This window comes from Lotus japonicus, chromosome 4 (genome assembly GCF_012489685.1).
Source record: "Lotus japonicus ecotype B-129 chromosome 4, LjGifu_v1.2".
Classification (NCBI taxonomy): Eukaryota; Viridiplantae; Streptophyta; class Magnoliopsida; order Fabales; family Fabaceae; genus Lotus; species Lotus japonicus.
Window position 1 is genome coordinate 70116290 of NC_080044.1, and position 17308 is coordinate 70133597.

General features: G+C 36.5%; 2 protein-coding genes across 4 annotated transcripts; both read right to left on the reverse strand.

Moving 5' to 3' along the window:
• Positions 1 to 4828: 4828 nt before the first annotated feature.
• Positions 4829 to 10331, reverse strand: LOC130714201 (uncharacterized). 2 transcript variants are annotated; one of them, XM_057564092.1, is made up of 13 exons: positions 9669 to 10331; positions 9049 to 9201; positions 8736 to 8948; positions 8558 to 8647; positions 8353 to 8469; positions 8001 to 8270; positions 7410 to 7566; positions 7141 to 7218; positions 6692 to 6792; positions 6320 to 6490; positions 5830 to 5904; positions 5621 to 5728; positions 4829 to 5422 (listed from the first exon to the last, which is right to left on the reverse strand). In XM_057564092.1, exons 1-13 carry the CDS (start codon positions 10056 to 10058, stop codon positions 5078 to 5080), a joined length of 2268 nt encoding a protein of 755 aa, XP_057420075.1. In that variant the 5' UTR covers positions 10059 to 10331; the 3' UTR covers positions 4829 to 5077. The 2 variants fall into 2 exon arrangements, with proteins under 2 accessions (XP_057420075.1, XP_057420076.1); XM_057564093.1 differs by having other exon boundaries at positions 9049 to 9188; positions 9669 to 9807.
• Positions 10332 to 11158: 827 nt separating this feature from the next.
• Positions 11159 to 16433, reverse strand: LOC130714202 (protein trichome birefringence-like 16). Of its 2 annotated transcripts, XR_009011192.1 has the most exons (7): positions 16220 to 16433; positions 15838 to 15989; positions 14871 to 15083; positions 14233 to 14475; positions 13132 to 13327; positions 11715 to 12713; positions 11159 to 11563 (listed from the first exon to the last, which is right to left on the reverse strand). XR_009011192.1 is itself a non-coding variant. In XM_057564094.1 (6 exons), the coding sequence occupies exons 2-6, from the start codon at positions 15986 to 15988 to the stop codon at positions 11885 to 11887; spliced, it is 1632 nt and encodes a 543-aa protein (XP_057420077.1). In that variant the 5' UTR covers position 15989; positions 16220 to 16433; the 3' UTR covers positions 11159 to 11884. The 2 variants fall into 2 exon arrangements, 1 of the variants encoding a protein (XP_057420077.1); XM_057564094.1 differs by having other exon boundaries at positions 11159 to 12713.
• Between the last annotated feature and the right edge of the window lie 875 nt (positions 16434 to 17308).

Below are 17308 nucleotides of genomic sequence, written 5' to 3' on the forward strand. Positions count from 1 at the left end.
TTTATATTTTTCACTTTTTATTTGGTTTTTCCTAAAAAACAAAAAATATTTTATTTAAAACATTTTTTATTGGAGGTTGTCTAAATCACTGTGAGCGTGTCATGGTGATTTATCATTTACCTCACCCTAGTGGAAGATCATTTAGAAAAATAAAGAAAAAATTATGGAAGATCATTTGGAAAGTAGAGAGACATCAAAATTGTAGAACTACTAAATTAGGAGATCAAAAATACAATTAAGCCATGCATGGTTTTTTTCTTTAAAATTGACGTTCCAATTACTCTTATTGGAATTGAATTTTTATTTATTTTACATGTGAAAAGAACCAGAAAAAAACTAAGATAAAGTTACACCAAGGCAAGCTTGAAAGTTGAAAGTTCTGGACAGGAGGAGGAGGAGTAAGAGTAAGACCACTTAACTAATTAAGTATCAGTACATGAGTTCCCTTCACTTAGGCCATTTAATGAAGTTCGATAGAATGCTTTTCGTATAAAAATTTACACACTCTGTCTCTGACTCGGATGAAAAATAGAAAGAGAAAAGAAATCAGTATATATGTCATTTTTTCCTCGTTTGAAGAGTGATGCATGCAACAAAGCAAAGATATACATAGAAACTAATGAAAAATGCTTACAAGTGGTTGAAGTTGAGTTTGATTTCTTCTTCCCATTACTCCCGTTAAGCGTATTTTGCATCCATTCAAGAATCTGTGTGTAAAGGAGAGATGAACTTAAGAGTTCAGATCAGAACTACTACTATACTAATTGCAATAGTTAGACAATGATATCTATGCATGTATCCATATAGAACAATGTTACCTTCATTTTTGGTGAATTTGTTTTCACTATAAAGATGGAAATTCTTCAAAGTAAGGGTGAACTGAAATGTAGGACGAGAGGAGACTCTGTGAGACAGATGCAACAAGTGTTGCGCTGATAGTGGCTTTAAATAGAAAATGTACGTGCGTACTGTGCTATGGTAAATATCTCATATCAGGTCATGTTCTAGATTACTTGTCGGTTTTAGGGATGAAAGTGGAAGTCATTCTAACATTTTTTTATTTGGGGTTTTGTGTAACCTTAAATAGATACATTCTAATTCTATATCCAAACCCAAAATATTATGCCCTGTTTAGGATGACTCGAGGCGGGAGTAGGAGGGGAGAATATAATACATCCACTTAAATTATTAAAAATACTTCTAGATGTATGTGTGGACCAAATTTTTAATTAATTTAATCACTATGTTTTGATAGTGTAAATCAGTCAATTATAATTCATTTAATTGTGATGTCATAATTATATTTGAAATAGAAAATAAAGTGATGTGATTGAATATATGCGTAAAATTCTTTACGCGGTTAGCTATTGCATATAAATTGAATCATTTTTAGTTTTATATTTTAAAACTTTGAAAAACAAAAACTATTTTCCCATTTTACAATTATAATTTTAGTTTTTGTATTTTTTTAATTTTTTAAAATTGTTTTCAACTTTATATAATTCACACCAACACTTTTCAATTGGTGGGTGATCAAAATTTTACTATTTTGATGGCCTTTGTATTTTTGGTGGGAGGGTGTACTTTCTTTAAGTTTATCTGAGAAAGTTGTTCTAAAAAAGTCTCTTCTCATTTTTTGTTAATAAATTTTCTTTGTTGTTCAAAAAAAGTAATTGACACCAACACTATATGACATTAATTTTACTTTTTTGTATTTCTACTAACTTCAATGGCACGTGGCATTCCATGGGCTGTATTCGCTTTGCCTCATTCCTAGACATTGCAATTCGATTACGGATTGGCTTGCTTCGGCATCGCTTGGGTTCCCCTTTGGTTATCACTTGCTGTCTTCTCCCTTTGGGGAGTGTTCCCGGCTGTTACGCTTGGACTTAGGTGGTGGCTCGTGTCCGTCGCCTTCTGCGCTAGTTTCTTAATTTGTTTTCTGTTTTTCAGGGCTTTGACCTCTCATTGTAACAAAAAAACGTCACGTGGTGCGGTAGAACATGCAATGGAGGTGGCGGCAACGTTAGAACATGACAATGGTGGCACTAGTAGGGTTTTGAATGCAAATTATGTATGCTTAGGGTGACGACGACAAAGGTGGATGGTATTGAATGATGACAATAATGACAATGGAGACTATAGGTGATGGTGGTGGGAATTGCACGATAACAATGATGGGAAGAAATAAGGAGGTGGTGGGCGATGATAGTGGTTGGAGGTTAAGAGGCGGTGGTGCTTATCATCGTGGATGGTGTCAGTTGCCAATAATGGTGAAGGATACGATGCAGTGATAGTGGCAAGTGGTATTGCGTCGTACGTGGTAGCGATGGAGGGTACCAAGTTGTGGTGATGAAGACAATGACACATGATATTAGATGAGAATGGTGGTAGAGAGTATCGAGTGTGGCTGTGGATACTAGGTAGCGATGATGATAGTAGAGTTGAGGTTATTTAGTTGGCGATGGTAGTGCACGTGATACCAGATAGCGATGGTGGTAGAGGTGGGGGCAAATGTTACAATCATTATAAGAAAACTCGAGAATACCGATAGATTTTTAGCGACGACCTACAGAAAGTCGAAAAATCTCACTATTATCAGTGACTAAAACATTTTATTTTAAAAAATATAGAAGTTGTTCATCGGTAATTTGATTTTTTTTTTAATTGTCACACCATTACCAACTAACATGGGCATAAGTAATATGACATTGTCTAAATTACCGACGACCGGTATCTTTAAATAACGGTCTCATAACGATCGGACTTAGTAGTTAGCAGCATAACCGGCGGCTACATCGTCGGTAACATAATGGTTCTATTCGGCTCTATTGGAATTATATTGTATGAGTGAAGAATAGAGGTGGTTTTTTTTTTTACAGGCAGGAAAGGATAGAGGTGGTTAATTTATGAGCATACATTATGATGAATGATGAAGTAATTAGTGCCCTGTGGCATCAAATTTAAATCCAAAAACTTGAAGAGCAAAAGTAATCGTGTACGAGATTACATGTTGGGTGAAAAGGATCGCAGAGTATAGTACCCGTGGGGGTGTTCCTTACTAACCGAACCTGGGGAGTAATCTAGTGTGTGTCTGATACCACATTCAGCATCATTACCTCGTCCAAGCGAAAACTACAATACTACGTGTTGTTTATGAGTGGACGTGGCATCACACTAAACACTTAGTAAGAAAAAGGAACGCAGCACTTTTTCAGCATATGTTCCTCTCACAAAAATGATCACATTTGGTATGTGCTTTTTTAGGATGTGGAATTTAGAATGAAGTCAGATGAAATTTTACAAAAGAGATAAAATTACAAAGTCGTCTTTTGAGCATGATAGAGGGTTACCTTCTCTTTTCAGATTACAGTAATGACACGTGAACACTAGGTTTTGAGGACATCTTATCGACACTTTGTGTTCGTGGCTGCCACAAAATCCGAAAGTTACAAAAATCAAATGTAAGAGACATTATGGGAGTCAGAAAGTGCTGCAATTATGAAAATTGTTCACGGAAAAACCTAAGAGCAAAGTCAGCAAGTCAAACGCACAACTAAGCCTTAGAATTTATCAGCAAATGAACGTGACATTATTGAACATGAAGGAGCCTCTTGTATAGTCTAGGTCTCTTTCTATCAACATTACACATGTGTATGTAACTGAGAGAATACATAAGGAAGAGGAGAAGATCTTCTCGGTTACTTTAATGGGGAGAGAAATTTGGACAATCACATTTAACGATATTTATTGGCGTGTTGAGAGATGAACATGGTCGCCTCTCTTGTGCACGGTTGACTCGCACCAACAGATGCGTAGTCATCCTGCGAGGATTTCAGCGCAGTCATGATGAGCTGGTCAGCCAAGTACTTAGTCATCCTTCGAGGATTTCAGCGCAGAAATGATGAGCTTAGGCCATCTTCCCTAACCATCCAAAAGCTATGTGAAACTTGTGGTTTCAAACCATGTCATTCAAGTTTTGTGGCGGTAAAAAACTGTCACAAACTCAGACGCCAATTTAATGCCTCCAAAACCCAGGGTTCACCCATCATTACTGTTTATGTTAATATGATTTTTACAATATTTACCGTCACATATTGCTAGTAATGGATCTAATTGCATTTTTTTTTTCTAGGGTGTAATATTTTATCTAATATTTCCTTCAAAAAGCTCATCTAAATTTCAATATAAGAAAAGAGTATTAGAAAGAGTTTGTTAGATAGTTCCTATCACTCATATGTTTGTTTGGAATGCAACAAAAAAAACCAATAGTGAGATTAACTTGGCTCTTTCTCACAACTTCCATTAGAACTTGAACTTGCAATACTTAATACTAACAAGAAACATGTAAATAACACTATTTTCAGTGATTGATTTATTGTTTAAAATATCATCACAATTTTAATAAATAAAAGAAATATTCAAAATAGACTAATCATAAAAAATGTAGGAGTGTATCTTTATAAGAGTGTGCTGGCAGTCTAGTACTTACAAGTAAATATAGGAAACATCAGCCAACATTCCTTTGAAAGAACCCGCTGACGTGGATACTTATGTCACAGTTTTCACAGAAGAAAGAATTATTGGTACAAAGCTGCATGTGGGAAAATTGATAAAAAGAGATCCCGTACCATGATTTAATATCTGTATAGCTTCTTTTGTATAGCTTCTTTTGTATTTGTGTCTTTATGCATGTGTCGACATTCTTGCCCGAAAATATCTCCCTCTGTCAGAGGCTCTGATGAGAGATACCAACATTCTTTGAAACAAAATTCTTTACGTAATAAGCAAAAAAAGAGCTCTGCAGAAGAAGGGGGAAGTAAGAAAATTCAAAAGAAAATTGTTTCTTTCAATTGGAAAAGCAGACACTTTCTGTAATTCACTTTCTTCTTTGTCGGTACAAGTGTATATAATTTACTTTCTATTGCAGGTTTAAACCTGGAAAACTATCCTCATAGAGAAGCTATATATACAGCACAAGTTAAGCAACCTGTACACATTCTCAAAATAACAGCTATATAATCAAACACTAATTTCTATGCTGTAAAATACAAAAATCATTCAACAAATTGAGATTTCAACTATCGTTTCCACCACAGCATATGTCTGAACAACATGTGAGGCAGCCGAAGCATCCTATACCAACACAAAGCTGAGTCAATGCAGTGAGACATTGGTTGTTCATTCGGGTAAAGCACTGGATGCAGCACATGCAACAGCAGTAACTGCACAAGGTGCTACAACAATTTGAGGCCGCCTTAAAGATTTCGGGCATTTCAAGCATCTTTTCAGCTCCTGGAGGAGTGTTTTCAGCAGTTGCAGTCAAGTTGCCAAAGCCGACACCTATGTGTGGGAGTAAAATCATTCTCTGGCCCTGTACGTTTGTGTTTGCCTCGTGTGGAGCATGACTCTTTTTTGACACCTGTTGGTTGCAATGATTGAAAAGCTACTGATTAGAAAGGTTTTACCTAAGATTTTATCCATCTTTAATGTCAATTAAACAGAGCCAACATAGTTATTTTTAAGTGACAGAAAATAAACTTTTCATATTTAAAACTGTGGTTAGAAACAAATTTCATAATGAGAGCATTACAAATTCTTCAAAATTTCGGATACATACTTCTTTCCCACCAGCTGATTCTTTGGCTTTCTTTAGATGATCATTTTCAAGTACTACCATACGTGTATACTCAGACATAAAGCCAGTCTGCAGGCTTAGTTTGGCAACCTGCCAATTAAATGATGCGGCATAAGAACATTTTATTCAAAAAAGAACTGGATGTATACCTTGTGTAATGAGTGGAGGAATATTCATAGAAATTAATGAACCTGCTGTTCTAATTGTTTGTTTTCGGATAGCCATGCTTGAGCAGTAAGATGCTCTATTTGATCTCTTGCACAAACCTGTTAGATAGAAAAAGAGCAATATAATAACAAAAATTGTGGACAATCAGGACAGTGACTCTGAGGCTATGATGAATTAAACATGTATTTGTGAATCACACACATCAGAGAAAGGTCAAGAAGGCCAGTAGACTACAGTTCTTTATACAACCTCACAACAAAGATAGATGAAGAAAAGGAATACCTTTATTTTGTCTAGATCCTAATCTAATAGATCTTATAATAATAGTAAAACATCACCCAACTATAAACTTGTGCTTTATGAAAAAACAGATAATTCGAAGTTCAAAGAGTTTTCATATAAATAGTTCATCAGCAACCATAAACAAAACTTAGAACACTGTCTTCAGAAATTGCACACATATAATTTCAAAAATAAGAAAACTTGAGTTGGCTAAGCAGCAGAGTACTTTACCCTTTGTACAGGTATGTCCTTAGCTGTTTGAATCTTCATATCTATTACAAAATCACTGAAATCAGCCATGATACCTTTGACTTTAACAGTTTCGGGGAAATTTCCCTTATATCTGCCAGATAAAATCAATGGACCCTCTGTTGAAAGATCTGGAATGTGGGAAGGATATACCTATAAAAAAATTGCAGATAATGCCATAAGAGACAGCAACAAGCTCAGGGTAAGTTGGACAAAATTCAAAGTAGAGTAGCATGTCTAAATAGAAAATAAATTGCTATAATAGGATATATCGGTAAGAATAAAAAGCAGGTACACAAAAATGAGGGAAAGAAAAAAAACCAATCTAGCCAGGTAGCAGTAGTAAAATATTACCTCAAGTTGATCAATATCATCCAATACATCCATTTTGATATTTGCGAGAATGAGAGATGATGCCTTTTCAAACAACGTCAGCATTCGAGGCTCAACCAAATCTTGCAATTCAGAAAAGAGAGGAGCTATAAAATACTTGTAAACGCAGAAAATAAAAAAATTCAGATTTGGTAACTGAAAGAACTTTTGCATATAAATATTAATATAAAATCGGTATCATATCTCTCTTCCTTTAAGAAAATCAGAAAACTCAAAAGTTCACGGCAGAGTCAATAACCAGGTCTTCCAAATAGAATGCATAGACCAAGGAACCAACCTCGTGTACTCTAATTGTTTGTCAGGTATACATTTCTCTAAAATCATATAATGTCATTTTAACTTACAACACGAAAAAAATATAAGCATGTATCATGGTATTTAGTTTTTTACAAGTTAAACTCAAGACTTACCGACATCCACTGCAGCGTCATATTGGCCCCTACCAATTGCAGCAAGCATTCGCAAGAAATAGTGATTGCAGAATGAGCCTGGGTTGAATGAGGTGTTAAGTTTAACATAAGCAAGTGAAAGAATGAAGAACATTACCATTACTAACAACAAATTAGAAGAATTAAGAGCAAGATTTTAAATAGGTTTTACCAGAAAAAATAATATCACGTTAAAAATTTATTGCAAGGGGAAAATTCTGATAAGGGCTTTTAAAATTCTGGATTTATACCTATGCCAAAAGTGTAAACTCGGGGGCATATTGACTCTCCATTGGTCATATGATTCTTTACCAAATCACAAATTTGCCTCTCATCTTCAACAGTTCCATCTGTAACTAGGAAAATTATTGGAACTGAACTTTGAGCACCGGATAGCATCTCTATTGCCTGAACAAGAAGGTCAGTAAATTTGTAAAATGTAATCTATCCAATTACAGAGGGCATAAAACAATTACTATGATAATAAAAAATACATCAAAAACAGTATTAAGTATTAACCATGCCACAAGTGAGCGTAGATTGATTTGTATAACCAGTGCATAACACTTTGGGTTAAGTATTAATCACTACTGCTCAATGATCTTTATTGCCTGAACAAGAAGGTCAGTAAATTTGTAAAATGTAATCTATCCAATTACAGAGGGCATAAAACAATTACTATGATAATAAAAAATACATCAAAAACAGTATTAAGTATTAACCATGCCACAAGTGAGCGTAGATTGATTTGTATAACCAGTGCATAACACTTTGGGTTAAGTATTAATCACTACTGCTCAATGATCTTTATGTTTATAAAAAATATTAATATTCAATAGTACCGTGTTTAAGGGACGCAAAATATTTGTACCACCCCCAATGACAAAGTTCACATCCATCCACTCAGTGGCCTTTTCAACAGCATCACTAGAAGCCGGTTCCATCGATTTTGAAAATAGATAACTCTCTCCATTAAAGGCTATAATATTAAATGAATCATCAGGATTAAGCTTAGAGAGGGCAGACGATAGTGCATTCTTTGTGTCATCAATTAGCTTTCCCTGCATGCTTCCACTGATGTCAATAACGAATATTATGTCCTTTCTGAATACCTGCATATGGAGTAGAACCAGACATGAGAATGTTTATATAACATTACATGTAGACCTGAAAGTTTACAGTTGGAGCACAAACCTTCTTACGGTGAATATCTCCGGGAGAAAGGTACATGTAGAACATCTCTCTTTGATCAAAATCATGCACAGATGCAGATTGCAAAAGAACACCACCATCTATACGACTGGAGGAAACCTGCATGCATGTAAGTTGCTGATAAGATAACCTTTCAACAGCTGAAACTACAAATAAAAGAATAAGATAAAATGGTGGTGAGTCTTACAGCATATGAAAAGCTAAAATCAGTATTTGACCACGAGAGAACTTGGGAATCATATAAGAAACCAATACTCCCAGCATCACGCCTCATTTCCTGGACAATGAGGATAAAATGTTCAATTGGTTATCTCATATGTAAAATTTCAACTGCAGTCCCATAAAAAATCCAACCAAATGAGAACCTTTAGGGGGTGGCTCATTGTCCTGCACAGAAGCTCACTTCCAGCAACAGCCTCCACATTGATTTGTATCTTTTCCTTTTTAGACATTTTCTTCCCAGCTGGGGTGACAAATTCAGGGAAGGTAAAAGGCACGTTCAAAGTCAACTCCCCATTGCAATTCACTATTTTCTGAGACCATTGAATTTTAATCGATAAATTGGTACCCCCATCAATCTGATCACAAGAACAACAGATAAACAGCATCAAGATAAGACGACTCTAAAAAATACATACTTCGAAATCAAAATCTTCTAGAGGCAGGCTATTTATTCACCTGAGGTACAGTCAAAGTAAATATATTTGATTTGAGAAAGCCTCCTTGTTGAGCAATGGTGGCATTTTCATTCACACTGTTGTCTTCCATTACAACAAGCTGAGTAGAGTATGTTTTTCTATGAGCAGTAACTTCCACACCTAGAATTGAACCCTGTTAGCCAAACCATATCAGAACACAAACTCTTCAACATGTTCAAAACAATATTATTCAAACAAGTTCCACTCCATCACCAGCAAAGCAGAAATCCAGAAATTCTTCCATTAGAGACAGTAACTAACAAACAATTTCTCATTTTAGTCAGGGTTGTTAATGGCGGATAGTGTAGTATAGTGGCAAACCCAAAAAAGTCTATTTCGAGCGCTATTGTGGCGCTATAGCGGAAAATAGCGCAAATAGCGGTGAATAATGGAGTAACGGTGAACCCACGCTATAAGCTATTGTGCCGCTATAGCGCGCTATTAACAAGCCTGATTTTAGTTCATCATACCCTAAATCCTGAATGAAATTAAGCATGTATCAATCAAAAGAAACATCAAACAATTCATCATTTCCAGCTCATGCTATTATCTAAAAGGAGAAATCAATGAAGAAATCATCATGATGAAAGAAAAGAGTACCTGGTGCCCCATGGGAATAGCAATACGGCAATCACACGCGCGGCTACCCATGACGCAATGGAGCCTCCACGAACCAGAAACGGTGACAAACGCAGTATCCAAATAGCAATCAATTTCCATCTCAACACCGTTCATCTGAAGGGGAATCAGCGCCGGAGGGTCGCACCGTCCATACACATGAGGCTGGTAGCTCGGGATGTCAGGGTTATCCACGATCCCTGGATCGTAAATCACGGCATAAACCATCGGCGCGGTGGGAAGAAGCGCGTCCGGTGACCTAGCCATCGGTGCCGGCAGCTTGGGCGGCGCCACCGCCCTGTCCTTCCCGAAGTAAATTCGCTTTGATAATTTCAGCCCGTCGTCCACCGCTCTCGAAAATTCCTCCGCCATTAGAGAACGAAATGTGACGACAGAAGAATCACGAAGCTTCAGAAGATGAAGATGAAGAAGAAGAAGAGAGAGCAGAAAATGAAATGAAAAAGAAAATAAAAAGGTGGTGGTGGTCAAGGAAGTGCAGTGTGGGGCCCTCTTAACGTTCCGATTCTGATTTTCCGTTAGGGCCACGTGCGACCATTTGTGTGATGACACGTGTATGTTTCCGATGTGGGCGATTGGATTGCAGATTCGGTGGGGGTGCACCCAAATGGCTCCTTGAAGCTTCTTACTGATAAACGCGTTTGATAGTGTTAAAGGTTGATTGATTCTAAATATAAGTGATTATTATACTATTGTTATGGACTTGTGGTGTTTAATTACGATATCTCAATTGATTAGGACAATAATGGATTCTAAAGTAATGATGTACTGCCCTACATTATCGACGTGGTTACAGTGGAGAATTGAATGTGTGACATATACATCCATTATGTGAATGCAATGGAGGTCCATCTCATGCCCCATTTCAATGAATAAATTATCTGGTTATGTTCTCATCCATCGACTTGACCGTTGGGGCATCGCTATTATTGACAAATGCTTTTCTGACAGTGATCTATCACCACTATTCACTAGTAGCAGTGTTTTTTATTCTAGCTTGTTTGGCTTTACCTCTTTGGAACAAGGAAGACAACAGTTTTAACTTCAACCAACTGCCAACAGCAACAGGCATTTAATTTAACCTCACGTTGGAGGTTTCAACTTTGCACTCTCAACGTCTCCAATCTGACGAGGTACAAGAGAAATCCAAGTGTTAATTGCTTAGAGCATTTCAGGCTTTTGCAATTATGACCCTGAAACCTGACATATTTCGAGGATTGACAGACAAATTAATATTACCTCCATTTTAGGAAAATATTGCCCGATATATGTCTGCAGATTAAAAATAACAATAATTATTGTTTTCTCCATTTGTATCCTCATGTCCTCCTATTGAATGTGACATAAACTCTTTATTTAGGTAGTCCAAAAGTTGAACGATAAAATAAAAAAATTACAATTCTTGACCTGTGTTTATTTTTTCTATTTCAATATAGAAATAGGAACAAAGCTGGTATCATAAACCGTCCATCTCAAAATATATTTAATTTCATACAATTGCAACGTGTCGTGGAGAACGTAAGGCTGGATGAGCTTATAAAAGAAGAGTCAACATAACTATTGAAGCAAAGAGACCCTACTAATAATATTATCCCTGATAAACTATGGAAGATACACTGCATTCAACATGAGATGGATCGGTCTACTCTATATAAGGCTTCTCTATGACGTGTAATAAAATCTAAACAAACAATACACTATTCTGTTCCACCCTCCCCACAAAATTTAATTAAAAAAAAAAGGAGTGAGCAAGCACCATCACCTTGGACTTGAAACTCTGCTTTAACAGCTGAGAAGAACTACTTCCAGTAACAATCCCAATGCTTCTGTTCTGCAGCTTTGCCTATCAACCTTCTTTTCTGCGGAGGAGTCGCAAGGAACCATATGAAGAAGTAATTAATTTACATGGCATATAAGTTACAATAGAGACCTCAAAACTTTGCTTAATCGAAGAAATTTTTTTAAGGCAGTGTGATAAAACTAGTCATTGCACCATACGTCTTCAAATACCTCAACAGATCAGCTATAAAGTTCAAACTGGGTTAAGGATATCTTGTGACTCCGTGACTGCGTCCTCTGCAAAACTATGATTTAGAAAGCTAGTGATCCTTTCAAAGTCAAGGAATGGCTACTACCTTTCCAAGGCCAACAAGTGCTGGACGTACACTGTGATGTGCACACTAGATTTGAGCAAAGAGTATTTCATTCCATGTATCAGGAACACCCGGCAAACACCAGTGTAAGCAATCCTGCACACCAGGCTTTGCTGTCATGCTGAATCGTGATATATGACCTTCATCCCTAACCTGAGAAAGGCCTGTTATGTCCAAGAGCTTGACCCCTGTTCCCTTCACTGCATTGGCTGCAACTGGATCACTGGACTCCTCTTCCAATATTTCCTTTCCTACTGACATTGGTTCAGTCTTGTCACAACTGCCTCCTGTGTTCCACTCCCCTCCGAAAAAATGCCTAGGAGAAATGGTCCTAAGGAATGCCTTCAAACCTGGATATTTTGGAAGCTGTGAATTCACCCAACTAACAATGCTGTGAATAGTAAGATTCTTGGCACCCCAAATAACTGCTATTTTCCTATTAGTGTTTGGCACGCCACCAACATGCATTACCCATCGGTTAGCATTGAGCTTTCCCCGATTCCAGTGGTGACCAGTGTTGAGAACCAGGACATCAAACTTGTGGAGAAATTGGCGCAAGAATGCTGGTGGCCGATCAAGGTGCATTGCATAATCTGTGTTCAGGTTGTTTATATCAATAGGTTCAATATCACAGAGACTTGCTGACCAGTAGTACAGAATGGTAGTATTAGTGCTTGAGAAACGAAATGCCCACCCACTAGGGCGGGCATCACCCTCAGCTGTCACCAATCCATACTCCCTGCCGACATCTTCAACATCATGCTTCTCCTCACCACCACTGACCATGCACATTAAAGATTGGAACTGCTGCCGGCCCAACGAGTCTCCAACAAAAGCTAGAGTTTTGTTTTGCATCCTGAGTATACCAAGAATATGGATTGATTATACATTTATTGGCTAATTTATTTTATTTTTTCCTGTTGAACTTAAGAATTTAGGCAAATAAAATAATGAAATAGCTTGAAAAGTTGGGACAATTTGTTGTATGAACTATGAAGTATAGGAAATTCATAAAAGCAAAGGCGCCTCAAAAAGCATCAGTCATATGACAAGAACAACAACAGACTTAAGTAACAGGACTCGCATGCTAACACAACCATCAGCCAAACATCTTTCCAGTAAATTGAGGACTATCTCGTGCTTCAATTTTTTCAAAAAAGTTTATGAGCAAAAGGAATTGAAAAACAATGTTCATTATAAAAATTCGTTGAAATGTGCCCTTAAACATTTAGACAAGAGTCCATCTATATGCATGATTCAAGAGAATGAAATACCTGCTCAAGAATTTAGACCTTTCAAATTCCTCCATTTGACAATCTTTTGGTTTCCATCGAAGCTTCTCATATGCAAAATCAGTACGTTGCGTCAAGCGGCAAGCCCACATCCCAGATAGCCACTGTTTGCAACCAAATCCTGAATACAGAGGCAGTTTATCGTCTGGGACCCATTTTCCTTTTGCGTAGTTACAGACTGGAGAAAGAGTCAATAAGAGAAAATCCATTAGTCAGCAGCATTTAAAAATACATTGTTCATTAGCCCAACAAACGGCATGATACACCATTTTTGCAGTCCACAGAATAATGATTTGACTTTTTATAAATAATGGAGCAAACGGGCACAATAATTTAGAAAGTTTAAATCAGGTTGTCTAATATGAGAATTTTCTTTTCCAAAGATTAGGCTACAGAAAATTGTTTCCATTAGTTAGTTAATACTTAGTAGAGATTAGTTGGATATAAATAGGAGAAATCATATATTATTTTTTGGGGGCAGGGGGGTGCAGTTTGTGAGGGAAATGAGTTAACCTTTGTGAAGGGGAAAGCCTCAGGGGAGAATTCTACTCTCCATTTTCTGTTCGTTTTTAGTAGAGCATCTCAATCAAACTTTTGATTCTTACTATCATCCTTTCATTTCAGTTACTCTGGGTTCCTAACAAATATTTTCTGTTTGTTTACAACTACTGCTGAAAATAGTGACTGGGAGCTACCTGGATGATAGGTCACTGTTCACAAATGACGAAATAAAACGGTGAGCATTCTAATTTTAAGATTAACATAGTTATAAAAAGTTTCAAGATTTCATAAAAAACAATGGTCTCGTAGGAAAACTATGACTGACACTTCACTAGGAAGTTCATTATTAGAAAAGAAGTTGAAAAACATGTATTAATTTTCCTTCACCTGTAATGATTCAAGCTTTCTTTAGAAACAAAAAGAAAAAAATGGTTTCTAAGGAAAAGTCAGAGATATCTATTAAAAAGAAGCTAATTTATATGGAACAGGTTGAAAAGTAAGCATCAACTTCCCTTCAACTCATCCCAAAGATAATAAACTTTCCAATGAACTTTTATAGATGATAAGCAAAAAGACCAGTACCTTTATTTTCTGTAGCGTTATTCCAATTATTGTCTTTTCCACCAATTAAAGAGCTTCTTTGTGGAGAGTTCATGGCAGAATCCTTTTTATTTTCTTTTCGTCTGGAAATTTTCTCCCCCTTAGCTTCATTCCTTTTAGCCTCAGATGTTTTTGGACTGGACAAAGTTTGCACGTTGTGGCTTTCCCCAGTTTCCAAGATTCTTTCATGTTTTGCTTCTTCATCTGACACATTTGAAAGGATTTCTACATGATCACAATGAAAGATAAGAGTTATGCCCCAGTAAGATAACATTTTATTAACATAGAGAGCGAGATAGAGGAAAAAAGAAAACCCCGTGGTAAGGGCTTTATTGCTAAAAGAAAGCTGACATTTAATAGAACATGACGTATTTTGGAAGAAGTTATCTGCATCTAACAATAACTTAAACTTACCCTACCAACTTGGTTTAATACAATGTAGGTACAGCATGCCGATTGCCTGCCGAGCATTATAGCAAATAACAGGACAACTAAGTAAATAAATAAGGCACCATATATAGATGTCAATACATCCCTTATTGATACAGGATATGGTACTGCATCATGAAGAATAAAAAAGCCACTTAACCCATAGAGGATTAAAGAAAGTAACATCTTACGTTCTGTATTTGAAGTAGTGCTGGTATCCCTTTCACCCACACTCTTTCCAGAAGAGCTTTGTGAAGAAACTATGTGAGATTCTACATCAAGATGCGGTTCTTCGATCTCATTGGTTGTCTTTTTCCTCGGCACCAATGAGCCATCGTCTCCCACATTTACGTTTGGATCTGATGCCGGCACTTTGATTGAAGAACTACTACTGACTAAGCGATCTGCATACACGTAAAACAACCACCCAAAAACAAAGTACTGAGAATAATGCATGCAAGTGTATTATTCCGCACGAACTTTCAAATCATGGGCACAAAAAGACTAGCCAATACTTGATGCCAATAATAACTATACTGAGAACCTTCTCATACCTAAAGATGAGACCATCCTTATCAACACATTAAAGACCTACATTCAGCTACATCACTGGCAGACACAAAAAATGCTGATAGATTCTCTTAATCTAAGTATCAAGCAACCAATTATCCGAAAAGCTTAAGCTATTGGTTAAGGTTCAAATGAATGGTTTTATATTATATTCTAACACGCCCCCTCATGCAAGAACCCTTTGGGCTTGAAGCATGGATTGCATAAATGCACTGGCCGGCCTACGATGTGCTTAAATTTCACTTTTTAATTAGAAAGTGAGTGGAGCAACGATCGAACTCTAACCCGCTAAGTCATAGAAGCTCTGATACCATATCAAGCAACCAATTATCCCAAACGCTTAAGCTATTGGCTAAGGGTCAAATGAATGGTTTTACATTATATTCTAACACTAAGATTAGAAGTAGATTACAAATATAGCCATACAGGAGAAAATCTATAGCAGACAGTCTATAAATATTTAATGTTTGAGAAACCTTAACAACAAAATTCTACATAGTTTTACCTTAACTAAAGAAATATTATATTAACAAAACATGCATGATATGAGTTATTGTTGTTTTTGTTTGGAGAAAATTATGAAATTACCTGAAGAGAGGTGGAGTGGTGTTTGAGGAGGAAGAAAAGCAGTAAGACAAGGAGTTTTATCCCATGACCATAAAATGATAGTTGCAGACATGAGTACAATGGAAATGAGGGAAATCTCTTTACCCTTTAATCCATTAAACCCTGTCTTCATCCTGCATAAACATAAACATAAACAAATCCAATCAATTCAACACTAATTAGAACGCAAAAATGCAATCAAACACCACCCACTCTCTCAATCAGGAAAGTCACATCCCTCATCACGATCTCTAACTTCATATTTTTCAGAACACACACATTTACAAAAATTATGGATAATTTGCGGCATCAAGACTAGAAATAGTAAACAACAATGGATCTGGCAGAATCGGGAGAAATTTACCTGTTGTGGATGAAAAACGAGCTTGAAATTGGAGGTTTCAGAAATGAGATGTTGCTAAATTGAGGTTTGCGATTGCGAGAGAGATGAATGAATGAGTAGGAATCGCTAACGAAGTAGGAATGTGTTAATTAATTAATTAATCAAACAGAGGAAAATGGAGATCGCGAACACGCTTCGAACCATAAATTAAATTGTGATTTAGTTCATAGATTTTCTTTTCTTTTCGGTGATCATTTATTGAATACATTTATATAATTAATATTATTATTATTTTTTCATATTTTGTGTGACTCGCTCATTGGACTCATCTCCTTTTCACTCTGGTTTAAGGTCAATTATTTAATAATCAGCTTAAGTGATAATCAACATTGAGTTGGTGATCATAGCCTTTCTTTTCTTCCTCACGCTAAAATCTTTTCCTGCTTTCAAGAAAACCAATTCAACATCGTGTCTAAGTCTAACTGGTTTGAATCTTCTTGTTTGCTGATTATTGTGAAAATTTAAAAATCTCAAGGAAGTGAGACATCTTACTCCGTCTCCTGAAAACTTAACCTATGTTTATTTCTTCACTCCAACCAAACATAGTCTAAGTGTACATGTGTGTTGCCTTATTAGAGTGCTCCTTATGTAACTGGAGTCGTTTTAATTACAAAATGATGGAGGAAGGAGTTACGCAACAATATAAATGATATTTAGGACTAATCAACAAATCTTGCACTACGTTTATTATATGAGTGAAGGGTGGAGCCAATCACAGTTTGTGAGATAATAATGTCGGTTGGAGAACGGCAATCTCGACCATGAACTTGGCCGACTCAATGGACTATTCATAACGGTCTACAACTTCCAAGCCTTTGAGTCAAGAAACGAAAATGCCTTACAATCATGCCTAAAACTTGGCCAGTTAGCGTTCATCTCAACTGTAAAATACTATGATGACAAACCATAATGGATCAATTATAATTCTTCAGTTCTTGTATGCTAACGATCCATATAAATGTTGGCTGAAAGAAAGTGACCCGAAAAGACCTATTAGGATACAGAAAATCAAGAAGTATGATTGATGACATTAGTTTTGGTACCACCTTT

Excerpts from the sequence above, each read along its gene's own strand:
- LOC130714202 (XM_057564094.1), bottom strand. The coding sequence starts at position 15,988 with ATGAAGACAGGGTTTAATGGATTAAAGGGTAAAGAGATTTCCCTCATT. Across the intron at positions 15,084-15,837 it reads ACCACTCCACCTCTCTTCAG|ATCGCTTAGTCAGTAGTAGT; the intron begins GTAATTTCATAA and ends ACGTGTATGCAG. Across the intron at positions 14,476-14,870 it reads CACTACTTCAAATACAGAAC|AAATCCTTTCAAATGTGTCA; the intron begins GTAAGATGTTAC and ends GTGATCATGTAG.
- LOC130714201 (XM_057564092.1), bottom strand. The coding sequence starts at position 10,058 with ATGGCGGAGGAATTTTCGAGAGCGGTGGACGACGGGCTGAAATTATCA. Across the intron at positions 8,470-8,557 it reads ATTTTAGCTTTTCATATGCT|GTTTCCTCCAGTCGTATAGA; the intron begins GTAAGACTCACC and ends ACATGCATGCAG. Across the intron at positions 6,491-6,691 it reads ATGATATTGATCAACTTGAG|GTATATCCTTCCCACATTCC; the intron begins GTAATATTTTAC and ends ATTTTTTTATAG.